The sequence below is a fragment of the Hordeum vulgare genome, chromosome 2H, assembly GCF_904849725.1.
Source record: "Hordeum vulgare subsp. vulgare chromosome 2H, MorexV3_pseudomolecules_assembly, whole genome shotgun sequence".
Taxonomy (NCBI): Eukaryota; Viridiplantae; Streptophyta; class Magnoliopsida; order Poales; family Poaceae; genus Hordeum; species Hordeum vulgare.
In genome coordinates, this window is record NC_058519.1 from 640,032,887 (window position 1) to 640,045,500 (window position 12,614).

Genomic DNA, 12,614 nt, shown 5'->3' on the forward strand with positions numbered 1-12,614 from the left:
TCTCACATCCAATCAATAATCACCGACGTTCCAGAAAATTTCCAAGCATGTCTTTTAATCCGTGACGAAAGAGTACTACTACTTCGCATTAAAAACTTAGATTTATTACTCCATTAATTACTTTATATTAATTGCCGCACATTTATTAGTAGCTCATTGGATTAAAAGAAGAAAGAAATATGCATTAACTACCGCACTAAAATTACGGGAGTATCTCAAATGACGGAAGGTTAATTCCTATTCTAAGGAAGATGAATTTTCTATTAATGAAAGGTTAATTTAGCAGAGTTAATTCCTTGGAAATCATTAATAGAGATGGATATTTGAGGTTAGGATGGCCGATTCCCGCATCATGTCCGCGAATCACGTCCGGACATATGCTAGAGTTATTTGCGGATCAGCTTGAAGACGCTCTTACAATTTTGCAAATATACAACGAAAGACTGATAAAACAATCTGGATCAATTTTCACAACCGTTTCATAAACGGCTTTGCCTGGAATTTTCTTTGTCTTCGTACTGAATTTGAGAATGCTGAGAGGAATATGTATTTTGGATCAGATAGCCACCGCCATTTAGCTAGGGCATGTTTTAGGTCCTAAATGCGCATGCATTCATCTGGACCGTACGATTTGAATGTCGGTCGTCTAACGGTTTGGACAGTGTTTTTCCCGTAAATTAGAATGAAACATGAGGCTCTGCGGAGGTCCGCACATCCGCTTGGCCAACCCATTAAAAACATAGATATATGACGTCATTAATTACTTTATATTAATTAGCTTGTTGGATTGAAAGAATAATGAAATATGCATTAACTGCTGCACCTAAAATTATTGGAGTACTTATTTTTTTATAATGATACCTCAAATGACGGACGGTTAATTCTTATTCAATGAAAGATGGTTTTTCTATTAGGCTGTCCGTATCATAGGTAATACTTCATCCGTTCCTAAATATAAGACCTTTTAAAGATTGTACTATAAACTACATATGGATGTACATAGACATATTTTAGAGTATAAATTCACTCATTTTGTTCCGTATGTAGTCTTCTAGTGAAATACCTAAAATGTCTTATATTTTGGAACAGAGGGAGTATCATGCATGTCAACTAGACAATTTTGATGAGGTGACATAGAATTAAATGAAAAAAGAGAGGGTTGAGTATCACATCATGATATCGTATCATATTAAATGATGTGCTATTATGTGTCTTGCATGACAATAAATAAACTATCATATGATACTATGCATTACGGATGTGATATCATACACTAGTAGCATATATATGATATTAGTATATGATATTATCCATTACAACCAGCCTTAACGAAAGGTTAATTTGGGGGAGTTAATTTCTTTAAAAACATTGCTCTGCAAATGTCCGTGGATCACGTGGACATCCAATGAAAACGGACATACACTAGAGTTGTTTGCTGGTCAACTTTGAAGACGCTCTTACAATTTTACAAATATAAACACCGAAAGACTGATAAAAAAATTCTAGATCAATTTTCACAATCTTCTCTTGACAAATGTGTGTTCATTTGATACAAATGTTCCTGTCTGCAGGTCGCACCACCAATATCATTCCTCGAAGACCGAAAGCAGTTCACTCGCCGAACATTCACCTTGGACGAGCGGGACATCCAGCGCCTCAAGCAACGCATTGTCCATCTCAGCGAATCCCACGGCATGCCCCTGCCTCGCCCGCCGTCTGCTTTCACCGCCGTCGCCGCGCTCGTCTGGACGTGCTTCGCCCGATGCAAGCCATTCTCCTCACAGGACGATGCACAACTCTTCTTCTTCGCCGACACCCGTGAACGCCTTGACCCTCCCGTCGACACGGGGTACGTTGGTGCGTGCCTCACCGGGTGCCTATCGAAACTCCCCGTGCCGGAGCTTCGTGGTGACTGCGCCTTGGCAGCCGCAGCGTCGACGGTCCAGGACGGGATCAACAAGGTGAAGAAGGACCCTCTTGTTGGATGGAACTTCTTAGTGTTGTTGGCCGATGCCTCTCTGGACCGTGTGATGAACCTATCGGGCTCGTCAGGCTTTAGAGCATACGAGGTCGCCGACTTTGGGTGGGGGAAGCCAAGGCGAACGGAGCCGATTAGGATGAACCACGACGGGCAGGTGGCGCTGATGCGCAGCAGGGATGGTCGTGGCGTGCAGGTCTCGGTTTCGCTTCTGCAACCGGCACATATGGATGCATTCAAGTCTAATTTTTTCGAGCTACTCAAGTGATGATTTTTGTTTTGAAAGATATCTACATGCGTCAATTCAATTTAGTAAGGCTCAAATGTTGTCCTGCTCAAATTAGTAAGGCATCATGGTGTGCATAGTTGGTCAAGTCATGGACTTGGTCCACCTTATAGCTTAATGAGTCGCCTTTCGGCATGCTGATACACCCGTGGTTATAATGACATCATCAACACAGTTTAGAAATCATAATCTTTACCTAATAATAAAGAGGATATCGCTTCCGTCGGAAAACCCACCGAGGTGATTTGAAAAAAAAAACCTTACTGTTTATGACATTAAACTCGTAGTATACATTAAATATTTTTTTAAATACTCATATCTTTTAAATCGTAACTTCAAATTTAACATATTATACATGGAATTTGATTAGAAAAATATGTAGAATTTAAATATGATATTATTTTATCTGTTAAATGTTTAATAAAAATACTATTTAGGGTGCAATCTTAATAAATAAGTCATTATTCGTCTTTCTTTCATACCGGTACTCATCCGGGTTGGGAATGAACACGTCAACAAAATCAGGATTAGAGATGAAACTGAAGGTCACTTGACTCATTCTTTGTAAGTATTAAATCTACATGCAAGCCGTGTTAAAATAGAAGACCTGTGAAATTTTGAACTGCATTTTTGTAGGATAAGACCATCTTTATTTGTATTGTAACTGTAAATTCTCAAATTATAGACATTTTTTATAAATTAAAAGCGTGTGCCGTGTGGTATTTCTTTCTCCCGTTGCAACGCAAGGGCCCTTCTGCTAGTCTTTTAAAACGTGCATACACAAACATGCATACACATATATACACGTGGACACGCAAAAAGGCACACAGGTACAACCATACCCGCGCACACAGAGAAAGGAAAATAGGGACATACATGAAAGAAAAAAGACATTGACAAATGAGGAAACAGTGACTGGACGAATTTTATATCCATCCAGATCGGTGGCGGACTAGCTCACTAGATTAGAATGGGCTAAGTGCTATTATATACCTATATTTCTTTATTTACTGTTTTTTTTATCTTTCTCTAGTACTCCCCTCCGTTCCTAAATATAAGACTTTTAAGAGATTTCACTAAAAGTTTACATACGGAGCAAAATGAGTGAATATACATTCTAAAATATGTCTATGTACATTTATATGTAGTCTATTAATAGAACCTTTAAAAAGACTTATATTTAAAAACGGAAGGAGTAATATAAAAGCTTTTTTCAAATCTTAGGGTGGATCGTAGACACCCTCTACCTCCCCAACTGATCCAGACAACTAATAAATGGCAAATGTGGCACATTTTCCATTCATAAATCTGTAGGTTTTGTGAAACTTGAGACGAGTTTGCATGAGCCGAAAGTAAATCAATTCTCAAGGTTGACGTTCCAAGTTGCACAGCTATAGCATCTATAATTGTGGGCACACCGAATCCGGCTCTTCAAATGCTCGCGGACGCGACCAACGCGTTTGCGGGTATTAATCGTCCCCACCTCATATTTGTTGTTTTGCATCGAGTATCTCATGTGTTATCTCCTCGATTCATATAGGACATGCAATAGAAAAGTTACATACTACTCAAACTATGCTTCTTTGTCATCGAAGATGTTCATGCCGTCCGTGACAAGTGCCTCGTAGTTGGGCACATTAGAGGGCTCACGCTCCTCCTCCTCATCCATATGCACGAGCATCTTGTCGACGTGTGTGTCATCCTCCGCTTCTGCCTCCTACAGACGACTGCGCTTGGCTTCACCGTCGATTCCGATCAGAGGGAACTGAATAGGGCCTAGTGCTCCGCCTACAGATCCATAGCCCTAGCGTCCCCATGGCCTCCCCGCCCTCTTTCCTCTCCTCCACCTCCTCCACCTCCTCCGAGTCCTCCTTTGGATGCGGTGGATCCCGAGGTAACCCCGTGGTGATTTGGGCTTCGCACCTTGCCAAGATCTGCTTAAGGAGTTGCAGTCGGTGCTCCGACGTTAGATATGTTGTCTCATGGCGTGGGGGCAATGCCTACTAGCAAAAAGCGATGGACGACGTGTGAAAAGTGACGGCGGCGACAGATGAATAGGTTTTTTATGTCGGCGGTCGGCTTAAATAGCCGGGTTGGGGCACTACGCGGCCCATCGGAACGACGCCACACGGCGACATAGAGGACGTCCATTTTAGAGTTGGGTTTGTGGGACCCAGCCGTTAGTCCGATGGGGCGGAACGGTTGTGTCCGTGCTTCCTCATATTGATCACATATTTGTGTTAGATATGAGGGTGTTAATCAGTCAAAAAATTTAGGACTCGTTTGGAACATTCGTTTACATCAATTTTTTGTGACTGGTCTAGGCCATCCGCCCAAGGATTTGAGATGGGTTTGGGACGCCCACACTTAAAGCTCCATCCTCTTTGCTGATGATGAACTCGTGTCCTGTCCTAACCCACGCAGTTTTCCCCAAGACTTTGGCAGGCTGTGGTAGAAGGTCAGCGTCAGGTTCAATTGACCCGACGCGCCGCAAATTCAGCGACGCACTCTCTGGCGCCGACGCCAGGTTCCAAAATTGTTGTGAAGAAGAGCCGGACATCATTGAACCCCAAAAAGTGCTGGAATTGTCAAAAAACGCTGCTGGGCAGCTTGCAGCCTCACCTCTAGATCCAGTCGCCGCCTCGGCCCACTCCACCCCGAGCACGCGTCATCTGTACGGCGTTCAATGTGGCCAAATTGATCACTCTTGCATGGGGCTGGTGAGGTCTGCCAACAGTAGAGCTTGTCTCCACACGAGTAGGCAAAGCATTCTTTGAACCACTGTTCCAATCTCACAGGAATGTTATTACAATGTAGAGTTTGTCTCCACACGGAAAAAACAAAGAAGGAAAAGAAAAAAAATGTTCCCTGCCCCCACATCACTCCCGGCGACCGGGGGCTAAACCCCTAGCCAAGGCCTCCTCCCTTGCCACTGTCAGACTGCCCTAGCGGGTGTCATGGTACGGTGGTGGCTATGCCTCTTGGTTGTCTGGGTTGTGAGGGGTGTAGCGGCAGGTGCCTCGGACTCCTCCGTCACGCGCAATGACGACGTCCAAATTTAAATTAGGACTTCTGCTCGTTGTGGCGGTTCTGGTGCAGCTGACACGAGTGAGCTGCCGAATGAAAGTTGCGTACTTTGACGCCACCATGCTGTCGTCTGCATTATTGTGGTTTTTATCTCCCTATCAGGATTTCGGACGAAGACCATCATGTGTCTGAGACTTGTCAACGGTGACACGTAGTACCTTCCATGTCTTCAAGCCGTTGTCGTGGAACTTAGGTGTCTTAGGCCAACTCTAACCGATGCCCTAAAATTTAGTGGAGTAAAAGGCTTAGCGGAGTATATATACTTTGTTAAGTTTTGGTCGAACCTAGCTGATCTCCTAAATGTAACGGAGTAAAAAAAATATTCTAACCTTTGCAATTCTAGTATAAATCGCAACTACATATTAGCACGCATATATGAACTAAACATGAATTTGAATGTTCAACCAAATTATGAATATAGTTTACAAACCGAGTTATTCAAATTTAAACACGCTGAATATTTCAAATTTAGAAAATAGAATTTCATAGAACAACTAGGACTCGTTTAGACCTTGCCATTGATGCTAAACAAGATCTTGTTGGAGTTGAGTATGAACTTGACGGTTCTAGATCTTGCGATGCTCCTCAAGGAATGTTAAGATCCTATTTCTATCATACTCTCTCTCAACCGGGATCCCGTTGGTGATGTAATGAAAGTTCTTAGGCAAAAAGTCATGATTCGCCAGTCAGGGTCACGGACAATTGCAAAGCGCTTCTGAAACGTACCAAAGACTCTTTCCACATCTTTCCTTGCAGCTTCTTGACATTGGGCAAAGTGAGTGTTTTTGTTACCTTTTGGACGCGGAATTGTTTTGTCCAAGGTGGCCCATGATGGATAGATGCCATCCGCAAGGTAGTAACCCATCGAGTAGTTGTACCCGTTGATCAAGTGGTCGCAAGCGGGAGCTTCACCTTATACAAGCATGGAAAACAAAAGTGATCTCGATAGCACATTCAAGTCATTGCGAGAGCCAGGCAGACCAAAGAATGAATGCCATATCCAAAGATCCTCCGATGCAATTGACTCAAGAATGATCGTTGGATTGTTGATGTGGCTTTTGTACCGAACCTTCCACCTGCAGGACAATTCTTTCATCTCCAGTGCGTACAGTCAAATGATCCAAGCATCCCTGGCCATCCTCTTGCTTCACTCTCAGTCATCAGCCTCTCGGTGTCTTCCTCAGTTGGTACTCTCAACTACTCTGGGCCAAAGACAACGATCACTACTTTGGTGCACCTTTAAACAACCTTCAAGATTGTATCTTCCCCAATGTGTACATAGTCATCAATTGCATCAGCAAAACACACAAATGCCAACACTTGAACAACTGCAATGCATCTCATCACAGGGCTTGCATTGATCTCTCCACATGCATTTCTCTGGAGCTTGAACCGGTCATCATATCTCTCAATGGATTTTGCAATGGTCAGAAAAAGACATGTGTGCATCCAAAAGTGTCTGTGAAAGCACTTCTCCGGATAGGTTGGGTTTGGCTCAAAGTAACCTTTCTTGATCTTTGCATGACCCTCCGCTCTATCACGGTTGATGTGTATGCGGCTAAGTTGCATTCCTCTCCTCGGCGTAGTTTAGACCGAACCGGCGAGCGGCAGGTGACCTGCAATGGTGCGCAAGTCAGGTGAGATGCGGCGGCCGCTAGAAAAAGAAGTCACTCAAAGGAAACCAGGCAAATCAACAATGACGACGTTTCGCCTTGATTCCAGCGATGATGAGGGGGGCCGAACGGGCAGAACGACGGCGGAGGGCAAGGGATGGAACGAGGTGGCGGCATGGCCGGTGGGGGACCGACAAAAATGCATCGGGGGCGCAGACGCGAGAGAGAGGCACAACATTTTACTCAACCGCCAATCGGTGGAGTAAATATAGAAAAACTTCTAAGGCCGGGGTAATAATATACTCCACTAACGACGGTTGGGGGATCGACTAGGTGTCGGTTAATGGAGTAAAATCAAAATTTTACTCAACTAACTGGTTATGGGAAATGTCATGGCGGTGTATTCAAGCCTATCCGTGTTATTTTTCGACAACGTAGTCGCGTGTTTCTGGTTTGTCCGATTATCTAGTCTTCCCTCACCATCCTTATATTGTTGGGTCATGTATTTTGGTTTGTGCTTTATCTATAAAAAATGCGACGAGAGTTTTCATAAAATGCATGTGTACCATGGCGGTGGTTTAACCTATGAACAGGAACATGAACACATGCCACATGATATAGTACTAGCAAAAGTGTCCGTGCGTTGCACCGGAAGATAAAGCTCCTATATGCAAAACCGCGAAGTCGAACGGTGAGATTCCAACGAAGTCGGCAAAATGGCAAAAACAATGCCGAGCATAGGAAGCAATAGATCAGGGGTTTCGGCTGAGGGAGTCGGGGCATTCTTATAGCCAAGGCGACATGAAGCAGTTTTTGTGCTTTAATTTCCTGCTTGCTTATATTACTGTCAATCTATCCTCATAGCTCCCCTTGCGCAATCTTATGAAGGTCCCAGTACCAAGTGTGCTGACAACATAGAATTTGTCTTTCTATGAATCGAATCCAATTGAACAAAATTTGAATTAAAATAATAATATTAGGACACAATCTCTAGACTACACAAACCTTCATGTACAAAATTTTAACCGCTTCTTCATTTATCCAGATCAAGAACTAAAAATAGCAAGAACATAAATTGTGGAAAATCACAAGAAACATATACGGTGGTGCATGAAGGAATTCGGAATAAAAAAAATAGAGCGCATGGATATTACTCTAACAATGCGCATCAAGAAAAACAAATCTAAGATTCTAAGTCAGTCATATACATACCTACATACTTTTGACCAGCAGCACAAAAACCTAACCTAGAAGAAGTAATTAGAAGATCAAAATCACCTCCCGGCCATGAACAAAGGTGCATATTAATTGCTCAAAAAAGGCTAAAAATGTTTTTGAATCTTTAGGCACTATTTGATGATTCACCACAAAATTAAGATTAACTAAATAATCAATCTGTACAAGAGCACATCATGTAATTTACCGAAGATTAGCATGTGATTGTGCTGAGATGATTGCAGTGATCATAAATAATTAATCTGTACAGAAGATTACTATGTGATTTTGTTTAGATAATTGCAGTCAAAGCATGCTGTGAACACAACCACCCACCTTGGTCAAGACGTGGCCAAGGCCGGTGCTTCATGCCACCTGATGATGGCTTCCTCTCGTGCAACCTGCACTCAAAGGTGACAGTTTGTGCCATCTCTTACTAAGCTCAACACTTTGGAGACAGATCCAAAGGTCTTCAGAATTATTTCATAGTTGGGCTTCTTCCAGCTTCAACTCTTCATCGGCACATTCAAATGAAAATGAAGCAAAGAAACATCTCTCTAGAAAATGGAAGATGGCGCAGCAATTTCAGCATCAAGAATCTGAGAATAAAGGCTTCATCCTCGTGCAGAGGCGGGCAAGGACAGGCGGCGGCGGCGCTGCAGGTCGAGCGGGACGGCCGTGCAGGTGGCGACGACGGCAGGGCCCGGTCGGATCCGGGAGGATCTCGCTGGGGTGGATCCATTTTCGACGGATTTGGCGTGGACGCGGGCAGATCCGGCGAGATTGAGGTCCGGCGGCGCCATGGCCCTCCTGGATGTCTATGTTTTGTGAGAAAGAGAGAGAGAGAGATGAGAGAAGATTGAGAGGAAGGAGGAGAAGGGAGAGGGGTGAGGCGGCGGAGCGGTCGGGGGTCCGACGGGGCGTGGCGGAGGTGTGGGGTCACCGGCGAGGCGGCTTGCGAGCGCGAGGGGAGCTCGGGCAGGAGGGAGCTCGAGCGGTGTATGGGCCGATAAAATACGAGGGCTTTTTTACAAAAACAAAACATTTTTTTTCACTTACAAAAGGACTGCCGGTTGATTTATAAGAAACAATGGTTTTTTTTGCAAAAAACCATCGATGCTTTATTATTATATAGGGAGAGATATCCACTTATGGAATAATAAATTAATTATTTAAGAAAAGGAATTTTCCATGATTGATCGTCGGATGGATCTGCGGTTGGCGCAGCTTTGCTTGTTTGTACACAAGTCGGCGAGTGGAATTCGTTCGGTTTGTGTTGACTAGCTGGCCGGACTGTGGCCTGCCGTCAGTCAAGTTCAACAAGTCAGTCGTCAACAGCAACAGCGACACCGGCCGCAGCGGCAGGTGTCTTCTTCCCTCCCCTCCCCTCACCTCCCCTCATCCATCCCTTTCCAACCTCCAACCCCCACACCACACAACACCACCCTACATCCTCAAACCCTACAAGTAACACGCTGGACGACGGATCGTAAGAGGGAGGAGGACCTGTTCTTCCTCTACCTTCGTCTCCCTTCCCCGCAAGCCGGTCACCACAAGTAAAATTAACCTTCTCCCCGTTGGATCATCAGCGCTGCTGCCCGGCCCCCGAGGTAATCCACTATACGCTGTTGATTACTTTGTTGATCTTGCTCCAGCAACCTGTGTCCGCTCCAGCTTTGGTTTGATTGGCATGGAGTGAGGGGATGAAGTCCCCTGCTATGCTCTGCTCTGCTCTGTTTTTTGGTAGTAATTGCTCTGCTCTCCTCTGCTTCTTCTGCCAGGAGGAAGGGAGGAGATCGTCCCTTTTTTCCCCTCTGCTTATTCTTCCTCCTACGGACTACGGTGCACTACTCCACTCTTCAATCCGATGTGCAGTTGCGTCTGATTCTGAAGCTACCAACCATAGGAACAGTAGCAGCTTTTTTTTGTTAGATTCATTCACCATGTACAGAATTGATGATACATTTGGTTTGTTTGCTTGCTTGTGTTCATCATCAATCATGTCCCTCTCCCTAGATCGCGCCCTAGATCGTGCAAAAATATAATACTGTACCCGCTTAATGGTGTGTGTTTGTTGGAGTAAACCTTGACTTGGTGCCTGGCGGCTAAGCTACTTTATCCTTCTTTAGTACCAATACCAATTCATCGTCCACCAGCTTTCTTGACTATCATGCCGCCGAATTCACACGGTCTCACACTGTCCAGGCATCTTGATCGACCGGTCAGTGCTCCATCGCCGCTGTCCACCGGAGGTCGGCGCGGCGAGGATGTGGTGGCTGCCGCCTTGCTTCCACGGCGGCGACGCGGCCAAGGAAGAAAAGAAAGACCGCTTCGACCCCAATCCCGTGTCCCCGAACGCGGCCTCGGCGCGGTCCATGAGCACCGCGACGTCGTCCACGATCACCGCCCCGTCCGGCTCCGACCTCACCGGCTCCATCAACGCCTCCGACATGAGCGCCGACTCCATCCAGCGCCCGCAGCAGTACCCGAGCTTCGCCGACAGGCCCGCCAACCTCCGGGTCTTCGCCTACTCCGAGCTGCGGGCCGCCACCCGCAACCTCAGCCGCTCGCTCATGCTCGGAGAGGGCGGCTTCGGGTGCGTGTACCGGGGCACCATCAAGGTCGACGCCGGCCCCGAAGACGTCACAACGCCTCCCGCGATGGAGGTCGCCGTCAAGCACCTCAACCGGAACGGGCTTCAGGCAAGAAGCAAGACACTCCACCAACTACATATGCGCATTGCTCGTTGGTCGCTCTGTAAAATTAATGGTGGCGGATTTGATCTTCGACAGGGGCACAAGGAGTGGCTGACGGAGGTGAACGTCCTGGGCATCGTGGACCATCCCAATCTGGTGAAGCTGGTGGGCTACTGCGCCGAGGACGACGAGCGAGGGGCGCAGAGGCTGCTCGTGTACGAGTACATGCCGAACCGGAGCGTCGACGACCACCTGTCGGGCAGAGCGATCGGGACGACCCTGTCATGGCCTATGCGGCTCCGGGTGGCTCTCGACGCCGCCAGGGGACTCAAGTACCTGCACGAAGACATGGATTTCCAGGTACTTCTTCTCTGCTTGGATTGAAGCTTCAACCATCCGAATGAATTGAGCTGAAGATCGGTCTGCAGGAAAGCATGAACTGAATTTATAACATTGCGTTGATCAGATAATTTTCCGGGACCTGAAGACGTCCAACATCCTGCTGGATGAGAACTGGAACGCGAAGCTGTCAGACTTCGGCATGGCCAGAGAAGGCCCGACGGAGGGCCTCACACACGTCTCCACAGCGGTAAGAAAATGAAGCTTGTGCATTCAGATACAATATGTTTTGTACCAGATGAAAAATTGATTCAGATACAGGTCAGAAGTACGAAATGGATCATGAAATGTACGATGGAATTGATGTATGTGTAGGTGGTTGGCACCCTGGGGTACGCGGCACCGGAGTACATCCAGACGGGGCGGCTGAACGCCAAGAGCGACATCTGGAGCTACGGGGTGCTGCTCTACGAGCTCATCACCGGGCGGCGGCCCATCGACGGGGAGCGGCCGAGGGGCGAGCAGAAGCTCCTGGAGTGGGTGAAGCCGTACATCTCAGACACCAACAGGCTGAGGCTGATCGTGGACCCGAAGCTGGAGGGCCGCTACAGCATCAAGTCGGTGGCGAAGCTGGTCACCGTCGCCAACCGTTGCCTTGCCAGGCTGCCCAAGGCGCGCCCCAGGATGGGGGACGTGCTGGACATGGTGCAGAAGGCCGTCGACGTCGATGGCGCAGCTGCTTCCGGTGCCGGTGCTCCTCCGCTGCACCACTATAGCAGCGGTGGTGGCAGGGAGGAGGGAGGCAGCTCCAAGCTGAAGCTGGAGGGCAAGAAAGGGTTTCATGGTCAGTGGCGAGCTGGAAGAGGAAAAGGGCCCCTCATGTGCTGATAGTGAGATAGTTTAATTGAGGTGATTGATTAGATTTTTCCAGGATCCTAATTAATCCTAGCTAGTATGGCAGTATGGGTGTTAGTGCTGTCATCTTGAGTGATCAATTCTATAAGAAGAGTCCTAGTGTGCAGTTCCAATTGTGTGTGGATATGATATGGCTATAGAATATGACTCGGTGAATGAATCAGTGATTAGCCTATCAACCATCATTATTAGAAAAAAATTCCCAGCCTCCTAGTTTCCTTTTTGATGTAAAATTGAGCATATACCTCTTTGTTCTTTCACCCTTTTTGCAGCAGTGTCACTTTGAGATCCTCTTTGATTTGTATGACTTTCAGAACGTAGGAATAGAAAAAAATAGAGGGTTTGGGTGGGACGCAGCTGTCCTGCCCGCGTGCTCACCTGAGCACGCGTGAACAGTAAAATCAAAAACAATTGAAAAATATTTCAAAAAATCTGGTTTTTTTGAGAAACTTTGATATTTTTCCCACATGCGTGCAAAGTTTCAT

The 12,614-nt window shown here is 46.2% G+C and overlaps 1 protein-coding gene and 1 pseudogene across 3 annotated transcripts; both read left to right on the forward strand.

Moving 5' to 3' along the window:
• The window catches only part of LOC123431113, an 18,079-nt pseudogene extending 15,833 nt beyond the window's left edge, over positions 1-2,246 (forward strand).
• A 7,302-nt stretch (positions 2,247-9,548) lies between these two features.
• Positions 9,549-12,389, forward strand: LOC123428215 (serine/threonine-protein kinase PCRK1-like). Of its 3 annotated transcripts, none has more exons than XM_045112400.1 (6): positions 9,549-9,789; positions 9,961-10,053; positions 10,385-10,881; positions 10,972-11,235; positions 11,342-11,464; positions 11,590-12,389. In XM_045112400.1, exons 2-6 carry the CDS (start codon positions 10,047-10,049, stop codon positions 12,100-12,102), a joined length of 1,404 nt encoding a protein of 467 aa, XP_044968335.1. In that variant the 5' UTR covers positions 9,549-9,789; positions 9,961-10,046; the 3' UTR covers positions 12,103-12,389. The 3 variants fall into 3 exon arrangements, with proteins under 3 accessions (XP_044968335.1, XP_044968337.1, XP_044968336.1); XM_045112402.1 differs by having other exon boundaries at positions 9,576-9,789; positions 9,961-10,021; XM_045112401.1 differs by lacking the exon at positions 9,961-10,053 and having other exon boundaries at positions 9,576-9,789.
• Positions 12,390-12,614: the final 225 nt, after the last annotated feature.